A 23,627-nucleotide genomic window follows, 5' to 3' on the forward strand; every position below is an offset into this window, starting at 1 on the left:
GGGATGTGAAAAGACATATTCGGTTGGTGCCTAGCGTTCGGAAGACGTGAACCGCGAAAGGAGTTACGGAGGACGCAGTGTAGCCGTTGACCGGCAGATGGCAGTGTGCGACTTGCAGTGCTCAACAGTGATAAAGCAGCAAGATGTAAGAAAGGAATAAATAGTTCAAAAACGGAATAATACATGTACTGGACACCATTCTCTCACACAACCATGAACGACATTGTATAAAGTAATGGAAATAGGAATTCAATAGCTTTTTGTACACATTTATAAATATAGAACGGAGGAGAAATGTGAAGAGAGAAATACATTTTTTTGTATATTGTAACATTAGTAGTTTTCGCCTCACAAACATTAATATACGCTCAATAGTAAACGCCTGATGGCCTAAAGTTATCGAACAATTGTAAAGTAAAAGAAATGAACCATCGCATAGCAGCGACAGAATCTATTATTCTTTATCTTTGCCGTTCTTGCGCGGTGCCAGTAAATCTCTATGTACATGTATCGATTAATGGTGTAAAAAAGAATTCTGTTGTTTCAAGACAAATGAGGCTTTTGGCGCCTCACCTTTTACTGTTTGTATTCTATGAGAGGCGGAGGCGGACTTGCTGCGTTGCGCAACTGTATTTTATATTCTATGTGTAAATATTGAGTGAAAATGCTAATTGTTATTTTTTTCCAATCAGAAAACATGTAGTTTCTTGTAACTGATTACGAACAGACAGCATCAAGAGGACATTTTTAACTGTTATGTATAAAGTATTTAACCACAATGGTCATCTATTGTAATTTAATATGAAAAGGTACGTGGCATTAAAAAAAAACGTGTGTTAAAGATAAGTGTGCTTATTTTCGTAAATTAACCTTGATGATTCCATCTTCTTTCTGAATGATAATTATTGTTTGTGTTACTTCATCATCAGAAATTACGATCACGCTGATGGGCCGAACGCAGCATGAGGCAGAAGGAACATTATCGTTTTCCTATTATTTCTGAACCAACTCTTTTTTTAATTGTGTAGTGTTGCATTTCTTTTAAAGTCTATAAATCTTCTGGTCCCTTAGTGTTGATCCGGGTATGCCTACATCGCGACTATAAAAATGCACAAAAATGATAATGTTTCTTCCGAGCGATCTCAAAGATATATACCAATATGCTGCTCTTATTCAGGTATTTGCTGGTCAACGTATGCTATTATAATAGTGTAATCAATCCCTGATTCTGTTGCCAAGTGGCCCACCAAAATATTCACATTTTCGACATTTTTCAAAAAAAAATAAAATAAAATAAAATAAAATAATATAACAATTCTTTTTATTTTCGTCCCCCAAGAGCGACGCTACACTTGGCGCCCGAACAGGGACTTGATCAAAAAATCATTTCATGTATGTGTTTAAAATTTTTTGAGTGCTTGTTCTAATAATTGTTTCATTTTTCATGTGGTTGCAATTCAACCGAGAAAGAGAAGTGGGAAAACCTTTTAATTAATTCAGAAGAACGATTGATGAAATTACCAAAAAACGCGAGTATCCAGCCGTATCATCATCAAGACAGCCATAGTAAGTGAGATTTTTATACGCAGTAGCCAAGCTTTCGTAGTGACGTTGCATCTTTCGAGTTGATCAGAACGTAAACCTGTCTTTCCTTGCCTTGAAACAGCTTTATTTCAATTTGTCCATAGTCCATTCTTATGTAGTTAAATTCAGTGAAAGTGTACCATTGTTGTCAGTGCATAAAAAAAATTACGATATGGCGGATAACTACGCTCAAAACTGGTAAAACGTGTGATATTTCATTTGTTTGTAATTAGTAGGACCCATCTTGTCTTCTTGGCGTACATGAACGTCAGTTGTTACCCAGAGCTTAAATTTCATCTTAGGTCCCAGTAAGCCATAGCACTACGTCACAGACAAACGACTGACGGCAGTGACAAACAATATCTGTAGCATTTTGACGTTTGACAAATAATTCATGAACATGGCTGACGGTAAACAGCGGACACAAGCAAATCCAGACGACAGCGGTGATGCGAATGGACCTCACTATCCATTACGATCACGCGCGACAGGTACACGAGCGGAGGCAGAAGCAGCCTCGACCGAAGTTTTAGAAGCTGGTCCTAGTGTGCAAACTATCCCCGCTTTTGAAAAAAATGACTTGGCTGCAATGTTCGAAGCAATAATGGAACGCAAGTTCGAAAGCCAAAAACAGGAAAGATTAGATGAAAAGGCCCGCGAAGAAAAAGAGAAGGCCGAAAGACGGCATAATAAAAATCAGGTCCTTACAAATCTGTGTAACTCAGTAAAAGCAGACATAAATTCAGTAAAAACAGACATAAATTCAGTAAAAACAGAAATAGATTCGGTAAAAACAGAAATAAATTCGGTAAAAACAGACATAAATTCAGTAAAAACAGACATAAATTCAGTAAAAACAGATCTGCAAACGGAGATAAATGACCTAAATACATGGTTAAATTCGGTAAAGGCCGAACTAAAGGCAGACATAACAGCTGATTTAAATACTCTGTTGGGTAATGTCCAAAGCCAAATCAGTAGTCAGATCACGACCATGAGGCTAGAAATTGACAAACAAGTAGAGTCAAAAATAGAGGATATTTCAAAACGGTTAGATAAGAAAATCCAAGCAGCCAAGGGAGAAATAAATTCAAAAGTGATGGAATATCAAAAACAAGCTGCGACCTTAAAAGAAGATTATACTGCAATCTCTGATGAGGTCAAAGGAGTTAAAACCGCAGTAGACACGATCGAGTATGTTGTTGATGATCTTTCCAAACAGGTTGAGGCTCTTAATGTAGAGGATCAAATAAAGAATACTGTTAAGGCACATGCTGAAGCATTGTCTGACCACTACGAAGAGTGGATTAAAAACAAAGACGGATTCATAGAAAACAAGGTCAAGAACGAACTCAGGGAAACTGTCAAAAACGTGACCTTTGAAATATTGGCAGCCCCTGGAAAAACAGGAGACACGGTCATGTCAGAATTGGGCCAGATAAGACGAACATTAGCTCAAGATTTACCTGAATGGCGTCAACAGATAGATGATGAAGTACGTACACTAAAACGTCAAGTTGAAAATTCCCCACCTCTCGTGTCAGGAGAGTGGAATAATTCACCAAGATGTAATGAACAACAGCAGGTACATTACCGTTCACCATTGGATAACGCTCAAACTCATAGTTCTATAGAAGCACAATTTAACCAGAGTACCAGCCCACCCACTTTTGTCAGTTTGATGCAGGAGGAAAGCGTGATCAAACATCGTATTTTTCCGACCTTTCACCCACAGAAAAGAGAAATTCATCCTATAGTGTTCCTCCGAAATTTTTCAGGAATTCTCCCGAGTAGCTGGAGTGACCGCCAGCGAATTCAATTCGTTAGTGGATTTATCGTAGGCGATGCTGCCTTATGGGGAACCGAAATGGTCGACTCTTGTAAGAGTTACAAAGAGTTTGAACAGATGTTTTTAGCTAAATTCTGGAGTTCTGGTGTGCAGCAGCGCCTGAGAAAAGAGGTTTACAACGCCGAAGTGTTTAACAGTAAGCGCGGTAGTTTGAGAAGATATTTTGAAAAGTATTTAGCGAAAATCAAGCTCTGGGATTCGCCGATCACCACCAAAGACGTTATTATGATTCTAAAAACTAAGCTACCGATTGCGATCAGAGAAAAGTTAGTAAACGTGTCTGAGGACGATACGGACACTTTCCTATCTGTGTTAGACTCGTTAGATCTGATTTACGAGGACGCTAGAGTTGATGTTGGCAACGCCCACTTCAGTGCAGGCGGCCAGCACCATACAGAATATGCAGGCAACAATGGTGGCCGAGCGAAAGCGCGTCACAGCGACAGCCAGTACCAACCCCACAACGGTTTCAAAAATAAACACACTACGTACTCCAACAGCAAATACAAAAATAAGTACAATAACGGCCAGAGATACAATCCAATATATAATTCGTCACCACCTCAGTACGAAAATGCACATTATAACACACAGCCCCAGCAATATGGAAACACGCAACCGATCAACGGTAATTATCAAAACGATCAGTCTTACGATTCAAATCATCAGTGGAAAAGAAATAAATGGCATAATCAAGGTGGAGGCCAACGTACACCTTTCAGTAACGGTTACAATCAACACAAGCCACAGCAAAATACCTTTCAGCCACAAAATATACACTTCATGCAACAAGCGAACGGACCTTCGGGAAGTCTGAAGCCTAAACGCCCGCATAATATGCAAATTTATTATGCGCAAGCGAATGCGCCAGGACAACAAGATCCATTTCCAACCGAGTTCGTACTACAAAACCAACACCAGTTCCAGACGGAAGAAACTTTAAGAAATATAAATCAGCAGGAAAGTAAGCGTCGAGCGGAAAATTAAAAGCAGCACCTTTGAGCCTCCTAGAGGATGCTGCAGGTTTGAATGGATAGACCCCCTTCCAAAGTTACAAGACAACGAATTGGACCTAGACGCAAAAAATCAGGCAAGCTCTCATATCATTGACAACGTATGCTAACCTCCGAAAAAAGGCATTTGATAAGAAGGTAAACAGAGTTATAGATTTCAAATAAGGAGAAAAGGTATTAGTCAGGACTCACTTTAAACCATCCCTGTTGTTAAAGAAGAATGGTAAGTGGCAACACATTTATGAAGGTCCCTTTGTGATAATGAGGAAGCCACACATTGGTAGCTATTTGTTATCTGACCCTGCCACGAATAAAATCAAAGGATTGTTCCACCATCATGATTTAAGAAAATTTTATAACGCCAGGAATTAAGTTAATTTAAACTGTAAGAAAATTCTAACGTATTGGAGATCAGGATTAACCAATGAGTAACAAGAACGGAACTGAACTGACTACGGACGTTAACCGGTGCTAAAAGGAAACCTCATGTATTAAAACAACGCGTCTGGAAAATAAAATACAGAATAAGTTGTAGACAAGTATTTACATGAATAATCTTTATGTAAACAGGAGGACATGTCCTAGAGGCGATTTTCAATTTTAATTATAAGTTAGTATGTAAGAAAAATGATGTACTCGAGAGGTATTAATTAGCCCCGAGGTACTAAAATGAGGAAAGAGGAAGGAGCGAATAATGCACTTCTCTCGCTAAATAGTAATTTGAGAATGAGCAGGAAGGAGCGAATAATGCACTTCTCTCACTAAATAGTAATATGAAAATGATGATAATATGTGCTTAGTATTAGTAAGTGAAATTTAATCGAGGACAAATTAATGACCTGTTTTAAAAGGAAATACTTAAACGTCCAGACAAAAGAGGAAAGTTATGTGAAAAGATTCGATTCCATGAGGTTACTCCCTATTTTCAAATGTGACGTAAATAAGGCACCACCTGTTAGCGCAAAACAGTCGGTAGATTTAACTTGTAACTTCCAGCACAGTGCTGTGCCAGCGATGAAATAACATCTCTTTGAAGTAAACAGATACCTAGGATTAAGCATGAACAGATTGATAACGCAGTGCAATTGTTCTAAAAAGGCCTGACGTTAACCTTAAGTAAAAGTGTGATGGAATAAAAAGGAATTTTATTATATAACGCAAAGTAAGATGAGTTCAGACTATAAACAAGCTGAGTAAAAGAACATATGAGTAACATGATTTATTATGCCAACTTCACGGTACTATTGAGCATTAGCGATACTGCAAATTCACAAGCTAGTAGCAAATAGAATAAGGATCTCGCCCAAGCTTCACAGTTCGCGACAGCAGCAAACAACAACACTCTAGTGAGAGGCTTATGCATACAAATGATAATTAATACCCAAATGCGTAATGCATAAACTTGACTTAGTCTAAGAAATGAGCAAAGAGTAGTAAGCAAGCTGCAGCAAGATACATGTTAGATATAAATGCTTGAAGTGATAGATTTTATTTTAAGTGCGCACTGCAATATTTATTGTTTCCTCTGTGATTATGTGATTATTGAATCCCTTTCCTAAGTGCAAATCCTTTAAGATCCTTGATCCTATCCACTCCTCAGGATCAACTTGTAAAGATGCACGTGTGCTTGGGAAGTGAGGCACTACATATAAAAATGAGTAGGTTCACGACGCGCAAATTGCTTTTGTAATGCGCAATGTAAATTAAATTTTCGACCTGGTAGAGGAGTAATTTAAATTCTGTCGACGATCCGCGAGTAGGCCCGCTTTGCCCATTTTTCTTTTTCGACTGTTTGTATTTCCACACGAAATCCCGAGGCGGAATTGCCATTTTCAAATCTGTCATCGAACTTTCTTTAAAAGACAAGCACATACGAGAAAAAACTTTGACGTAAATGAAGCTCCCCTCACAAGTCACTAAATAAGATGAGCACTAATTTATTGGGCCTACAAAATGAATAAGCAAGCGTGATAAAGATTACTATGAATTAAATTAATTTGTAAAGTAGATTGGAATGAATTTGGTCAAAGAAAAAGGACTTATAATAGCCTATCTGTGACCGTAGGCATAAATAAAAAAAGACTAATTAAGAAACAATTGTTTTTATTCAAAGTGATCAATTAGATTATTTCTCGATTTAAATGAGTTCTTGTAAATATTAGTATGTAAATCAAATTGTAAACACCGTGTGATGTTATGAAGCGAGAATTTCTTTTAATACATCGTTCACGCAGACGCTCACCACAGTGCAAGTGAAGTTTTAAAGTTCGACGATTTTCAGTGGCAGTATTCTACTGCACCATGTGTGTAAAAAATTCATTGATGTGTGCAGTGTGTCATAATCAGTGTCATTCCACACATGCAGTTGCAGCGGTAGCTACCACTTACCTGTGAATCCGTAACTGGATAGTGGACAGGAAGTGATGTGAGGCAGTTTCGGTGGCAGAAGCTCCCTCCAGCAATCTAAAAAGCACAAAGCCACGATCCGCCGAACAAAAGCGACGCACGGCACCTCAAGCGCGAAATCAACGCTCTGCAAGAAAGCTCCGGTCACGTGCGCGCGCACAGACTGAATTTCAAGACTGCTCGCAACAGTGGAGGCTGACAGCCACCACGTGACGAAATAATGTAAACGTTCAACCGCCAACACAGTTGCTGTGCGCTACATTCTGTAGCAAAAACATTCACACCCAGTACTGAAAACATTTTGTATGTATCATAAACCTTCCGAGAGACTCTAAGATAGAGAAGTTAGCGTAATTATTATAATGACTGATTGTACACAGAGACAAGTCACAAGGTCACCTCTGAATAGTTGAAATGTAAACTTTAACGAAAGGTCACGATACGAATGAAAATAAGCACACGAAAATACGTCAAAGGATCCGAGCCTTCCTATATCCCATCCCACATGTATATAAAATTAGTTTTGTAAGCTATTCTAATATAAGATATTTTATCTGTTTCATATGTGAAATAATTCGGAGAGCCACACTCGAGCCCTGAAAGTGAAAGATATGGACTTCCTTGTCGAAGCCATCACCAGTGGCCGCTCTACAATCCAAGTCTATCATAAATAGTGTATGTGCGACGAAAATAAATGTATAATTAAGTGCGACAACGGACAAGGCAATCAATCGACAAGACGATGACAATATAATGAATACAGTCAAAACAGAAAGTTGTGTACCTGTTGTGATAGTCAAATTACTTTTGCAACGATGAAAATTGAAGTCTGACTCTATTTCCTTATAAATTTTGTAAATATGTGTACTTATAGCCTTAATTTTAAGAATCATCAAAAAAGACTGAATCCATGCAAACACTGACAAAAAAACAGAACAAATTCACAATGATCCACCGTCAGTAATTACAAATTGAAACGTTAATTCTTTTATTATAGAATGAATATGAAATGAGACTTTTAAATAACCTGTATGTTACACCCGAAAATTACAAGTATTCCAATGGGCATGAGGATGAAAGTAATACCTTCGGTATTCCTTCCCTCCTCATGGGAGGCAGTGTAATATTAGTAATTTTCGCCTCACAAACATTAATATACGCTCAATAGTAAACGCCTGATGGCCTAAAGTTATCGAACAATTGTAAAGTAAAAGAAATGAACCATCGCATAGCAGCGACAGAATCTATTATTCTTTATCTTTGCCGTTCTTGCGCGGTGCCAGTAAATCTCTATGTACATGTATCGATTAATGGTGTAAAAAAGAATTCTGTTGTTTCAAGACAAATGAGGCTTTTGGCGCCTCACCTTTTACTGTTTGTATTCCATGAGAGGCGGAGGCGGACTTGCTGCGTTGCGCAACTGTATTTTATATTCTATGTGTAAATATTGAGTGAAAATGCTAATTGTTATTTTTTTCCAATCAGAAAACATGTAGTTTCTTGTAACTGATTACGAACAGACAGCATCAAGAGGACATTTTTAACTGTTATGTATAAAGTATTTAACCACAATGGTCATCTATTGTAATTTAATATGAAAAGGTACGTGGCATTAAAAAAAAACGTGTGTTAAAGATAAGTGTGCTTATTTTCGTAAATTAACCTTGATGATTCCATCTTCTTTCTGAATGATAATTATTGTTTGTGTTACTTCATCATCAGAAATTACGATCACGCTGATGGGCCGAACGCAGCATGAGGCAGAAGGAACATTATCGTTTTCCTATTATTTCTGAACCAACTCTTTTTTTAATTGTGTAGTGTTGCATTTCTTTTAAAGTCTATAAATCTTCTGGTCCCTTAGTGTTGATCCGGGTATGCCTACATCGCGACTATAAAAATGCACAAAAATGATAATGTTTCTTCCGAGCGATCTCAAAGATATATATCAATATGCTGCTCTTATTCAGGTATTTGCTGGTCAACGTATGCTATTATAATAGTGTAATCAATCCCTGATTCTTTTGCCAAGTGGCCCACCAAAATATTCACATTTTCGAAATTTTTCAAAAAAAAAAAAAATAAAATAACAATTTTTTTTCTTTTCGTCCCCCAAGAGCAACGCTACAATATCTTCCCGTTCTGGAAAAGGAACTATATTTTAATATTCTCTTTACTTGTGCCAAAGAGAATATGAAACGTACTTTAACACTCCTACATATGGCTACGAAATGTGTTTTTCATAAAACGATTCTGGATCATCATCTAAACACTTTCATATCGCTTAAAGGACATCATAGTCGCCGTTGACTGTATAAAATATTTATTGTTACTATTGCAATTTCGGCCTTATGGCCATTTTCAAGTAACACTGCGAAAGTTACATTCTGTCAGAATATAAAACTATCTGCCATGAGTACAAGTTAATCAAACTTTCATATCGATTCTCCAAGTGCAGTGTCAGATGCCGGATTTCCTTCTGTATTTTAAAAGTAAGGATCGATACCATAGCAATCCATCGTTTTGCTGTTTTGAAGCACATTTGATTTTATCGATGAATAAGCACTGAACTCGAATGCGGTTAGCACACTTTTCACGTCATGTCAGGCGTCTTTACCGGTACTCGATGGCAAACCTCGCTCAAGCAGCTCTGTTTAAATTCTCCCAGTTTTCCACATACGTTACACTTAGATAATTTTGTGACTTCCAAACAGGTCGCGACCTATCTTCCGATACTTCTCGAACGAAAACACGTATTACACGGGATCGTGAAATCATGTTCGGTTTCGCATAATGACACTGTATTCACTCTGTACACATGTAATCGCACCTTCAGATCGCAGTAACGTAGAATTTATCTTTCCGTTATTTCTCCGTCTCTTGCAGCCTACAGAGCTTTGTCTCTGCCCCTGCTAGCGCTCCGGAATGTCGGCAGTTTAATTCTCTCTCGGGTAATGGCGCTTTTCTGACGTAAATGAAAACGGGAGAAAATGATAATAAATGTGCCGACAGCAGTCAGACTTTACATTTAGCACGGTAATAAGGGATTAAACTTGTGAATAATAAATTACGTCGGTGGGCCACACGTTAACTGTGATTAAGCTACACAAAGCCAGATTTGGAGTTGTCTCTTCACAGACAAACTCGCAAAAGTAACCTTTTTTCCGAATGAAATTACGAATCGTATTCTTTACTGGAAAACGATACTAGCTTCCGCTAACCGCTTGTGGCGTCGTGTTCGCATAACACTTGCACTTTCCTATATTCATTATGTATGCACTCTCTCCACGTATAAAAAAAGTTCAATAACTGTCGCTATAGTAACGGCGGAGATATAAAAAATGTCACCTTCTGGCTTAATAATTATCACGTGTGCATTCACACACGTCATGTGACGGTCGACCATCGGTTTCTTCACGTGCAGTGATAACGACTTACTGTCGTGCAACATCGGCTAAAACTCGTACGCAGACGTGATAAAGCGAATCGCAAAAGTCGTCGTACATCCCAACAGAAAGTAGGTACCGTATTCGTCACTGAAAAATGATATAACCGACAGTATTTCCCATAATCGATCACTCTCCGAAGCTAAATGTTGCGTCGACTCATGGTAATTAAATTTCTCCTCAGTTCTCAGGTTTTCAGTTATTCAGAAAAACGTAAACTAACAATTTACAAAATGCCGCGAAAACAGGTGTGGGCCGAACATTCCGTTACAGCTCGGGACGGCGTTTCTCGCAGCGACATTTTTGTCACACATGCTCTCGGCATTCTTATAGGGTTGAATTGGAGTAACAAATTAAGATTCAAACGAATCCCTCCACCGACTCTTTCTGGACAGCTGCCTAGAGCCGTGCTGCGAAAGAAGGTGTCGATGTCTGCGACGCTGCTTCCCTCGTGCTTTAAATGTAAACAAGTCTTGGAAACCCTCCGTGTTCTCTCAAAGCTAAGGCAAAAACCAAATGCAAGTTACTGCTGTACATTCTGATCTCTACAGCCTGTCTTTAGACAAAACTGACGTCTCTTAGTTTTACGTGAATACATGTAAAGTAACTAATTTTGCCTAAAACGCTACAGCGAAAATCTACATTTATTACTGCTTTTTAGCGTCACTCGAGCTAAGCATATTCAAGTGTTGCGATACCTCCACTGTTGTCACATGTGCTTCTGGGCGTCGGTAAGCAAATGTATCATTAACGGCATTGAAAGCTCATCGCTGTTAAACTAGCATCGAGTTACTCATGAAAGTTTACTTGTGTTCTAAACGACAGAGCTCGCTCTGTTATTGGCCTTACTAAGAAAATACATTTAGCACTCGAAAAGATCCGTCGTTTTAGGAAGTTAATGAACTTAAAGAGTGTACTTTTCGTCTGGCTCTAGCTTTAATACACTTGAAAAACACTCAAAGGTTGACATGTAGCCCTTCTTTTAGAACACTGTGGTGTACGTATTCTTTTTCTATAGCCTTATGCATGTTTCTTCAAGCTGATGCTTGTCACGTTTTCCTTATTATGGCATCTTCCATTGCAAAATGGCGCTGTGGCTCTTTACAGATTCTCGCCACATATTAGAAGAGAGTTGCAACTGTCGTGGCGACAATGGAAGAGGGCAAGTTGTTACTGTTTTATGTCGCATTGTCAGGTGCGCCGTCTGCTCTCCACAGCTGTACCAGAACTTGCCAGTCCAGATGTTCCTCGGTCTGCTTGACCCCATTCCGTAAACTAAACACGCCTGTGACCGTTAGTGCTGCCCTTCTCTGTACAAGTGCAGTACGCTCCCGTCTGGTACGGGTCCCACACACACGTGAGCAATACTCTGGCATCGAACGCAGGAGTGAGTGGGGAGCAGACTCCCCCCACCCTGCCAGTCCCCCACCTGCCTCACCCACGACTCAGCCTGTGTGGTCACTCCGTCTCGTATCCCTGCAAATTGCTACAGCTCACTCATTGCAATTGTAAATAATTTATACGTAGTCATATGACATTTGAGATGTGCGTGATTTCACGTTCCTATACAGTTAGACAGCGTTTCCACTTGACACCACTTTGGAATCTAATCAGGAGCTTAGTGAGTGTCACAGATGCATCTTTCCGACCGTAGTTCATCAACGAATCATCACAGCTGTCGTCTGTTGCCGACGCACAGTGGTGACTTCATAATATCGACCACTCGCCACTCATACACGATTCTGCAGTGACACATATGCTCCCTCTGTAATCGAGTGAGCCGGCCGGTGTGGCCGTGCGGTTCTAGGCGCTTTAGTTTGGAACTGCGTGACCGCTACGGTCGCAGGTTCGAATCCTGCCTCGGGCATGGATGTGTGTGATGTCCTTAGGTTAGTTAGGTTTAAGTAGTTCTAAGTTCCAGGGGCTGATGATCTCAGATGTTGAGTCCCATAGTGCTCAGAGCCATTTTTTTTTTAATCGAGTGAGCCCGACCTCATATTCTTCTTACTGAAATAATACACTGAGTGCTCTGAGACATTTTCTTGCCATGCGAACTGTTTTTCCATTTTTATCTGTCCGATTGTCTTTTACTCCATGGCTTACAAGCACAAAACTGACAGTGCAGAACTTATTTTTTGGCTATATGAAGATAGTATCTGTTCTCGAAGGAACACGCTTCCTGTGAGAAGCTTCTAGAGAAGCTGCACGGTCATCAGTGGTATCTGTTCTTTCGAGAACAGCCACTATCTTCATATAGTTAAAGGCTACCCGGCCCATTACCTTCTTCTGTGCGAATGTGCACAGTTTGCCCGAACTCTTACGGGACTCGTCAGCTTAGTCTGGCGCGCGTAATGAGTGAATCGGCAAATATCTATTTGGAACATTACGAATATAAGCTGTGGACAGTGGCGCTGTCGTCAGTCCTCGGTGGCTCAGATGGATAGAGCATCTGCCATATACGCAGGAGATCCTGGGTTCGAGTCCCGGTCGGGGCACACGTTTTCAGCTGCCACCATCGCTGTATATCAACAATACCTGTCGGCAGCTGAGGGTTTGGATTAATTATCATTTTATTTTTTGGCACTGTTTCCGACTCGACCAGCGGATCGCGTGTGCTCTTTTGGTGACACGCTAATACTTCTGTAGCGCCTTCCATCTGGGAATTCTGCCGTAGTCTGCTTCACATTCCTGCCACATATTAAAATAATACCGCAATTTTTTAATGACCATGTAAAACGAAAAGTTGTCATTTTTATATCCTCTTGTAAAGTGTGCTTTCCGTCGCGTTTAAATATCCGACATCGCAAAGTCCCGTTTCTTAGCACTTTCTTCCAAAGATTGAGTGTATTCGGCCATCGGTCGGTCGCGTCACGTCTGTCGTAAACACGGTGCGAGAAAACAATTTGACCAAAAGGTTAGGACAGAAATACAGCGTCAGTCGAAGGGAATAGAGTACAGGAAATAGTGCTCGAAGTTGAGTGTTTACGGCGCTATGGCAGCATGAAAAACGTGGTAAGTTTCAACTTTTTCTACGAGATACTCCCGTTAATTAAGTGGTAGCTCACTAGTCATTTACTTTGACCCTTCTAAGACGTGGAACACGATCATGTGATTCTTTTCATTTCTAAAGAAGTGCGATGTGGTACGTCAGCTAAGAAAATACATGGGGATGTGATGCTTTAAGTCAATCTTTTCCTCATTGTGAAGACTGGTTGATGCAAAGACTGTGTGTGCATATACATTTCCTGTGAATTACCTTTTATTTTGAGTAAAAACGTCCACGTGTCAGATTTTGATTACGTTCCTTTAGCGCCGAAAATGCGCAGTTGCGAACCTTAGTTGCTATACTGCCATGTTTCGTACTGTCTCTCCTTGCTACGCTTCAGTGTCAAACTCTTTCCCGCACTCTGTGTAACCTCGGTGGACGGCAAACCTCGCGCAAACAGCATTGCTTAAATTATTCAGTTTTTATGTACGATACACAGATATCACTGAATGACTCCCAACCCGCTCGTACACTTATATTCCGCCACGCCACTGGGAAGCCAGCACGCGATGTACAAAATGACGAAATCAGCATCATATTTTCATAATGGCAGGTACTGATAGTGAACACATTTTAGACATTAATCAAATTCAGATGGTAGTAATGCAGAAGCCGAGTTGATTTTTCGGTTAATTCTGCGCCTCCTCCAGCCCAACAGAGCGTTGTCGCTGTCTCAGCGTCTTATTGTCGCTGCTAGCACCGCGGAAAGTTGGCAGTTTTAACTCTCCCGCGAGTAATGGCGGTTGCATGAAGTAAATGAAAACGGTAAAAAAAATGTACATGCAAGATTTCGTCAGCGAAATAAGAGTGAATCCGTTCTTGGCGTGGAACCTAATATTAAAAATATTCGAAATATCGGTGCACTGCCGCATGAGCGATTCGCGGTTCTTTTGATGCCTTAAGAACAGAGTTATGTTGGGAGGGATGGAAAAACCTGCTGAATTCTCTCTGTATTTTCGTCACTTCTCCTTGGATTGTTTACATGGTGGTTGAAATGCACTCTTGCTCTTTACTTGGCGTTCCCGCGCCATTCTCTTATGGATGGACGAGAAGCTGGTGGTTTCCCGTGTCGAGTCCCGAAGTATCTCTCGTTTTTGGTGTCTGACTGTGTTGCAATAAACCGAGGCGCCAACCATTCTGCGATTCGTTTGTGGTGGTCCTACACAACCCTGCAACAAAAAAGAAAGACTTTTTTCCAGGCACGTTGCTCTTGTCATCTGAAGAGGCAGAACATTTATTCATTACCTCACGTAGAATTGTGTCAGACTAACTTTAGGTTTTTTTTCCAGGTTAATTACAAGTCTAGTTATATCACCTTGATGTTGTGCCGTAGCTTTTGAGACATCCTGTAGACTATACTAGCAGACTGTACTAGGAATTGGCGCGAACGGTATATGTATTTTATCTTACATTCGCCCACCCAGGGCGAATACATCTGTTACGGTAGAATTACTGCGTACTTTCTCACTAATACACTACATTTTTGTAAGGAATCATATCTGGTTCAAAAATGTTCAAATGTCTGTGAAATCTTATGGGACTTAACTGCTAAGGTCATCAGTCCCTAAGCTTACACACTACTTAACCTAAATTATCCTAAGGACAAACACACACACCCATGCCCGAGGGAGAACTCGAACCTCCGCTGGGACTAGCCGTACAGTCCATGACTGCAGGGCCTTAGACCGCTCGGCTAATCCTGCACGGCTCTTATCTCGTACTTCGATCATATCTGAAGGCGAATTCTATGGAACGACTCTTTTGTTTCGTCCAGATAGGTGCTTCGATATAAAAACTGAAACATCCAGCTACGATTAAAGCTTTCTAGCTTTTACATGTACTGTTCTGGAGACAATATTTAGTGGCTTTAAGATTACTCAGTTTTGGTATCTAATGAAATTACTTTAGGTTCTGGTCAAGACAGAATGACAGCACATAAGTGTTCGACACATTATGATCAACACTTCCTTCACACACGCCATCAGGTCACATATATTACGTTACCTTGACCAGTAGGTGTATATGGACACCATAAAGATGATGATGATGATGATTATTTGAGGTGAGGGGCGCTCGACATCATGGTCATCAGCACCCTGACGAAAAGTCAGCATGGGAATCTCATGGGTGGGGACGAAGGCTGCCTCACATGTGGAGCAGTTAATAATTTATTAAAGTTTGTCTCCCTTCCCCACCAACTGAGGAGCGAGGCCTGACAGTTGACAAAATTTCACCGCCTTTGTAACACTGGAATCAGTACCTGCAAGGACGGTGGGCAAATCTCCATCGAGACTGAGGACTGCCCTAATATCAGTATATAGGACACACATAGCCACAATTTGCTGAACTGAAAGCAGCATGCCACATAGTTCACAGAGTGGTGGATCCTCCTGCTGTAGGAGGAAGCCATGTGTTAAAGAACTATGTCTGATGCACAGTCTGCTACTCAGAACCTCCTTCCAGTGGTGAGGCTGACATAGTCCGCTGTGCTTTTGTGTTCAGTTTTAGCGACCTCAGTTTGTTTTCTGTCACCTACAACCGTGCACTCTCCCACTGACACATGATGCGTCTGTCAGAAAATGAGATGATGATGTGCAACGGGATGGGACATTGGTGGACAGCATCATCCTGACATGCTTCGTTGGCCGCTTTGTCGACCATGTCGTTGTTCTGTATCCGTTGTGACCAGGTACCCAGCGAAAGGTCACCTCCTTGGCACGGTGTTGGAGCTGCTGTAAGGACTTGTGGATGAGCTGAATCAGCTGGTCTACTGGATACATTTGGTGAAGTGCTTGAAGTGCTCTACGCGAGTTTGAACAGACAAGAAACCTTGTACGATGATATCTGTGAACTCTTTCCAATTACATCAGAATGCCATATAATTCTGTATCGTAATTTGTAAATTGTTCTGGAAGATGTACTTATAAACCATATCAGGGAAAACAGAACAACTGAGGATATTCTCTTGCTGGGATCCGTTTGTGTAAACAACAATCAAACGTGGTATGAACTTAAAATGGACGAGAACACAGTTGTGAAACATAATTTGGTGTACAAGTTTTCTTGTACTGTGTCAAGCTTAAAATCACATTAGGCCTCTGGAGACACTAAGGCAGCAATGTGTTCGATCCCTGGCTCTGTATTTTGATGCCTGATAGATTCAGATCCATGAGACAGTATGTAGCACATATCGCAAATGACTTGGTCGCATGGGGCCAATTCCTGAATAGCCATTCAAAGGTGGGCTGGGCCACTAAACTAATAGTCAATGACTGAGGTGATGCAGAGATTTTCAGCGCCTGTCGAGCCAAAAGGATACGTCGCCAAATCCAGAGTGGTGGTTCACTAGCCTCTGCACACAGACTCGGGACTGGGCTGGTCCAAAACGCTTCAGTCGATAACCGAATGGCCTTATGGTGGACACAATCTAATATCTTGAGGTAGAAAGGACAGTCTGATCTGTAGACCACGCTGCTTTGTTCATGGGTCCTTCAGGTGTGGGAGCCTAGACAATTTGGAGTCAAATAATAAACCCAAAAAGCGCATAGTTCCTTGAAAACGTAAAATATTGTCCCCCATTGCGAGCACTGGTTGGTTAAATTTTCGATGAGCACTGTTAAAATTGACAGATGCAGTCTTCTCAGGTGAGAATCAAGACCAGTTGTCCTGACTCAGGTTTCCAGCCTCCTAATGGTCAGCTGTAGCTGCCTCGCCGACATTTTAAGATCCAAGGAACAGTAGCAAACAAAGATCATTTGACAGGGCTTCTGACTGTAGAGGCAATGTCATTGATAGCGATGGCAAACAATGTGACACTGAGGACACTGCCTTGGGAGACCCCATTCTCTTGAACATAGCAGTCAGACAAGGCATAATTAATGGGATATGGAAAACGCCCGTTCTCAAGAAAAGATTGGAGAAGAAGTGGCGTGTGTCCACATACTCCCCATTCATGAAGTTGGTGAAGGATGTTGTACCTCCAAGTAGTGTCATGTGCTTTTCGTGTTAAAAAAAAAACACAAAAACCAAATGGTTCCGGCATGAGGACTCCTGTGTCGCCGTCTCCAGTAGAATTAAGTTGTAAAGTGTGGGACGGTATCGCCTGAAACCGCACTCGGAGTGCCTCAGGTGAGTTGGGAATCGAGCAGTCAGACAAGGCAGTAGTTGACCATGCGTTCAAGAGTCTTTCTCATACAACTGATAAAGGCTGCACTCTGGTAACTGTTAGGGGCACTACTCTCCTTGCCTGGCTTCCAGAATTGAATTAATATAGCTTTCTTCCAAGTCGTGGGGTACTGTCCATCAAACTAGATCTGATTAAAACAAGAAAGGAGCTGTCCTTTCAATTCAGGGCCCAGATGACGAAGCATGGCATAATGGATCTCATCAGGTCTGGAGCAGTGTCTCTGACTACAGACAAAGCGGATTCCAGTTCCCACTGGGAGAATGGACGGTTGTAGACTTCCTCATTATGCGATAAGAAATTGAGTGTCCTCATCTCTGCAGTCCTATCAAACACCTGAAAAACAGGAGCTTGTCTGGATGACAAAGTGATATTAAAAGAAGTGTTCAGCTAAAACCTGAGCCATGTCTTCTGGCGTGTTCACAAAGACCCCATTACTTAACAAGGCTGTAAGGGGACGTGTACTGGCCCACCTGAAATCCATCTTATTGAATCCCAAACTTGTGCAGTGGAGGTGGACCGATTAATGGTAGTCACAAATTCTCTCCAGGAAGCCTTCTTCCATTCTTTTAATACTCGCCTCGGATGTGCGCTCGCATATCTGAATACATGCAGGTTTTCTGTAGCTGGACGGTGCTTGAAGTTCTGCAGAGCTGTTCATCTGGCCCTGATTGACAGTCAACAGTTGTCAATCGGCCAAAGTACAGGCCACTGTCTGAGGTGGTTACTAGACTGGGGAATGGACTCTGCAGCAGCTCCTTGGATCTCACGAATGATATGGACCATTGTCTCTTGTGCACAATCCTTTTGTTCAAAAATAGTCTTTCGACTATACTGCAACCATTTCTCCCTTTGTATCATCCATCTACATGGTCTCCTGTCAGCCAGCGTCCTAGTTGGCAGACGGATCCGCATTGGGAAGTGGTTACTAGAAAGGAAATCTGGAGCCACTTCCCACAGAACTGAATCTGCAAGAGCTCCGGTACAAAAGCAAAGGTCAATAGCTGAAAACGTCCCTATAGCTGTGGAAACATGTGTCATATGACCCATGTTCAGAAGGCAGATATTCTCAGAATTGACGATTCGCCTGATCATCCGACCCCTGCAGCAAGTGGTAGCCAAGCCCCACAGCACATTGTGTGCACTGAAGTCCTCCACAAGGAGGTATGGGCATGGGAGTGCCCGGAAGAGTTCTGCTGGTGCATCTGCATCCAAAGCATCATTAGGCAGAAGGTGTAAAGAACACACTGTGATATTAAAGTGTGCAAGAACTTCCACGGCAATTGCTTGCATGGCCTGTCTCCTGTAGTATCATCCTTTCTGTATTGGTGGTAACCCTGTAATGTGTGTGTGTGTTGGTGACTTTAAGATGGGTTTTTTGTAAGTAGATGCAGAACGGTTTCTCTTGGAGTAGGAACTGTAATTCTTCCAAATGTGAGTGATATACATTTAAATTCTACTGCAATACATGTGGGAGCCATTTTTTACAAAGGTTGGTCTTTTCTTTCTCACTCCAAAGCAGTCATTTACCAGGGAGGTCAGGAGGAATGTTTGCCCGTTCCCGGCTCTCCAGTTCCTCCAATTAGAAGTCCATATCATCCAGAGCATAGTCCCAATCAGAGAGGGAGAGAGATCGCCTATCTGAAGGTTTAACTACCGCTTTCTTGGACTAGGAACTACTTTTCGAAGGACGTTTTTCTTTACTGATGGGAGGAGGTCGTTGCCTGGGTTGCAGGGATGGCTTAGTTGGCTTGTAATGGTGGTTAATGGTATGTGGCTTAGGTGGTAATCCCATTGCTGACAGTTTCCAAACGACTTCAGCTTCGAGTGCAGCGTTTCCCTCACAGGTACACCGACAAGTGCAAGTGCTCATACTTGAAGCTGTGGTCTGAGTGTGTGGAGCCATCACACTTAGCGACAGCGTATTAAGGGCTGGCGCAAAAGAAGTAGGGAAAACTAGAGGTTGCGTACCTTTGAAAGCTTTTATAGCTTCACCATAGGGTATGTGTTTCTTTACCTTCAACTCCTGAATTTTCCTTTTCTCGTTGTAAGCCTCAAACACTCTGCTCTACATTGGGTGATGCCCAGAGCAATTTACACATTTCGAAGGAAGTGCTCTAGAATTGCCTCATTCGTGAGGTGGGCCCACAATGGCCACACGTAGCCCTGCCATTACATCCAATAGCGGTATGGCCAAATCTTTGACAACTGTAGTACTGCATTAGGATAGGAAAAAATGTGCGATCCTTAATATGGATACTGCCTGCAAGGATATGTTCAGGTAATTCCGGAGTACTAAAGGTTGAGTAAGTGTCGCCGATTGTTCTAATTTGCCATTGACTCTCCTCATTTAGCTCTACACTTCAGTGACGTCCATATTTTTCCATTCTTCACGTAACTCTGCAGGGCCCATCTTCATTATATTAGAGCAGGTAACCACAACGTTACTGAAGTTACGAGATTTATGCAACTCAGACCCGATTGGGTAGTCACCTATGGCCTTACATCCAAGGAGCTTAGATATTTGGGTTGAATTAGCGGTTTCAACTAAAAGTGCAACGTAACCTGCCTACCGATTGTACTGATAAAATTCAACTGGGTTGGATGTTTACAGCCGATTATCATGTCCTAACGCTTCTGCAGGTTATCGTCTGTAATATTGGTTTACAAACGTCGTGTGCTCCACTAAATTACAGGCCCCTGCAAGTACTGCTGGGGTATTTGTAATCTTTAGTGTGTGGATTTAACGTACCTGTAAAAATTTGAAAGCAACGGATAACGCAATCTTTATAACCACTACAGAAGGCAGCTATGCAGGGCTTAATAGGAAGTATAGAGCTTTAGTTATATTTATTTGTTGACTCAGCATGTGACTAAGGTAGGGAATAATTTGTTGGAATTTGCCTGTCATCTCTAAGGGATAGTTTATCACTTACTACTTTCCATTTTCTAGGGAGGTTTTACGTATTCTTTAAGCTGTTAATGATAAACGGAGGAAATAATCAGTAGAGGATCTCGATTAATTGATATTTATTGACTACCTGTAGCATTTGAACAATTAGCCATGTATCTATTGGAACTAGTTACTGCCCATCCTCAGCAATAGCAACATGTTATACATCATGACAAATAGTCCCTCTAATAAACACGACTTAACTTTCACCACGTAATTATGGAAAGGGAGAGGGTAGCGAAGACCTGGCTTCAGTGGAATTTTATGCAGGCACACGCTTGTACCTAAAGCCGTGCCTTCTATTGCTATTAAATTTAATTACTATAGGCCACGGAGAAACAAGATCAGCAAAAGACGCTACAAGTGGACTCGATCAGGGTGGAAGCGTATCTGCCCAATTATTTCAAACTTTATTAAAACGTGCGTCGTAGAGGGGGTAGCAAGTGGTGCACTTGGCCCTGACTGGCAGTTTTGGTTTAATCCTGCATTTCGAAAGAATACCATGTTACTGAGCTGGGAGTGCAAGAACATTTACTATCATGTGGCGGGAAAATTTTGCAAGTCTCCATCCCAACAGAATAAATGTCAATAAAATCACGGCCATCTGCAGTACAATAGTTTACCCTGAACATTTGGTAATATATTTCAGTGTATTTAAATCAAAGTAGTTATGGGGGCACAAGAAGCACTGACTATGAATCGGCGGGAAAAATTATGCAAATCCCCATTTCATCAGTAGGCATTAAAATCGGAACTTTTCAGAGGTACAAGGTGATATGGTTCTACTCAGTTCTGGATTTATCGTTAAGTAGGAGTGGGAGAGGGAGGGCTAGGCCAAGTTCCGGGGAATCGAGCAAACGGGCTCCGACAGAGATAGCGAGTGGCGCGCCTCAGAATAGGCAACTCCAAGATACAGGATACAAGATCACGGTTGGGTGCGGAACATCGGAAACCAATGTCGGCCCTGCGATGATCATAAATACAGACGATTCTTGTCTTTCCAAACCTTAAGTCGGAAGAATGTATATAAAAAGATATACCAAAGTTATGGTCACTAGGCAATCAAACCAACAACCAGGGCACAATGCTCAATAATGATAGGTTAATTCTCAGACCTGTTACGACCAAACATACACCCACACCCACACACACACACACACACACACACACACACACACACACACACAGGATTTAAACAGCACGTATGAACATAAAACTAGGAAAATGTAATCAACCAAGCAACAAGCCCAGAATATTTATTTATTTATTTATTTAACCTGGCAAGATTAGGGCCATCAGGCCCTCTCTTACATCTAACCAGGCATTCTACTTATTTTACATTCATATGTTTTAGTAGGCATGTTAAACTACATCTAGTACAAAAAGTGAAATAAACAATTAGAAAGGTACACCTGGAAAAATACATACATATAGAGTTTATATTCGTAGATCATAAGTACTGTTATAATTAGACATTATTGAAGAGACAGATTTTAGATAGGGTAAACGAAGATGTCGTGAGCGTACGTGAAATGGACGATAAAAATTTAGACGTCGGAGAACAGTCATTCCGTGACAACGAATCTGCGAAAATTGTTTCTGTCATTTGCAAGCCTGACTTAAACGATAATTATTTTGCGCGACCGATGGTAATTCACAAAGATTACAACGTATATGAAGTGCAAGCTAATGATATCACGGAAGATGTAGAAGACAGTTTGGATAAAGACAAACTAAAATGTACAGTAAATAATTTGACTGCTAATAAAGATAAGCAAGAGGAACTCGTTACTATCGAATGAATTCAAAAGTGCATGAGCTATGAGACTGGCAATGGCCTAGAATTTTCCAATAAATTAAGAAGGGCTTTCATGTTAGAACCAGAAAGTGATATTGAAGATTTCGGCTTACAAGGAAGATATCATTCGGTCAAATGATTCAGAATGGGAAGAAAAGAAGCTTACTGAAAACCTCTGTCTTACACAAACAATAATGCCAGGAAATGAGTACATTTCGTGCGATAAGTTGCCGAAACGAGATATGAGACATGAAGAACTTGTTCCAGAAGAAAGAAAAACACTAGAAGACGAGCCATGCGAAGAAGGAATAATGCCAATACAGGAAACGAAAGACGTAACGGAGCCAAAGAGAAAGGAACCACTGTGCGAAATGATTAGTAACAAACAACAACTGAAGATTTTCAAAGAATTTGCGATAAGAAAGAAAATAGACCCACCTGACACTGATTTTAAAGAAATGAACGCCATTTCATGGAAATATACAATGTTAGATTAGATGAGAAAAGGCTATGGAGGTAAAAGTAACTAAACAAACCCTTAATTCTGATAGAGGTTTATGGATACTAAATTAGAGCGTTACTGGACACTGGCTCTTAATTTAGTGCTTCATGTCAGTCCTTTTACGAATACATAAAAGATAAACCAGTCGTAATGTCTGTGCAAACAATGAAAATTGGAAGAAAAAGTACGCCGATAAATATGAAGGGTTTAATAGAATTTGTAATACAAGGTCGTGTTTTTACACACGTTTTCCTGGTGATCTCAGAACGTAGCATCGAACTAATAATGAGCATAGATTGGCTGCAGAAGCAACAAGTAGTAATTACCTATGTAAATGAAATAGTTAACATTACGAATGGAGAAGGTGCCGTAAATATAGACTTTGAAGAAGCAAACGAAAGCATCGAACCAGAATTTCAGTCTGTGGTGATCGATATAGATACAGAGAATGAAGTATTATCAGAATTATTTGAAGGTTACCATAGACGAAGCATCAAGAGTTTACACCTGATGTTCGAAGAATTTCGGAAAGTTGTCACTGACGTACCGTATTTAGATCCATTGCAGAAAAATTAGTTGCTACGTATACGAGAACAAAATTATATCATGTTTTCAGATACTCCTGATGGAATGAAAAATTTCGAATATCATGTGAAAATACTGCCACATAAACAATTTTTTGTTTACTCATATCCGGTAACGGCAGCAAAAAAACAGGCCGTTGAAGCCGAAATTGACAGGATGGTTGGATGGAAAGTCAGAGCGTAGCAACAAAGAATATAATAATCCACTGATTACTGTAGGTAAAAAAGATGATGGACTAAGAGTGGTAATTGGTACCAGGACT

The 23,627-nt window shown here is 40.8% G+C and overlaps 1 protein-coding gene across 1 annotated transcript in view; it reads right to left on the minus strand.

The window, feature by feature from the left end:
- Positions 1 to 14,298: 14,298 nt before the first annotated feature.
- Positions 14,299 to 23,627, minus strand: part of LOC126213119 (putative zinc finger protein 66) — a 134,333-nt gene continuing 125,004 nt past the window's right edge. The window contains exon 8 of the mRNA XM_049940730.1: positions 14,299 to 14,513. Coding sequence (XP_049796687.1) covers positions 14,504 to 14,513 — 10 coding nt within the window. The 3' untranslated portion in view covers positions 14,299 to 14,503. The remainder of the gene's footprint in view (positions 14,514 to 23,627) is intronic.

Source organism: Schistocerca nitens, chromosome 11, assembly GCF_023898315.1.
Source record: "Schistocerca nitens isolate TAMUIC-IGC-003100 chromosome 11, iqSchNite1.1, whole genome shotgun sequence".
NCBI classification, from domain to species: Eukaryota; Metazoa; Arthropoda; class Insecta; order Orthoptera; family Acrididae; genus Schistocerca; species Schistocerca nitens.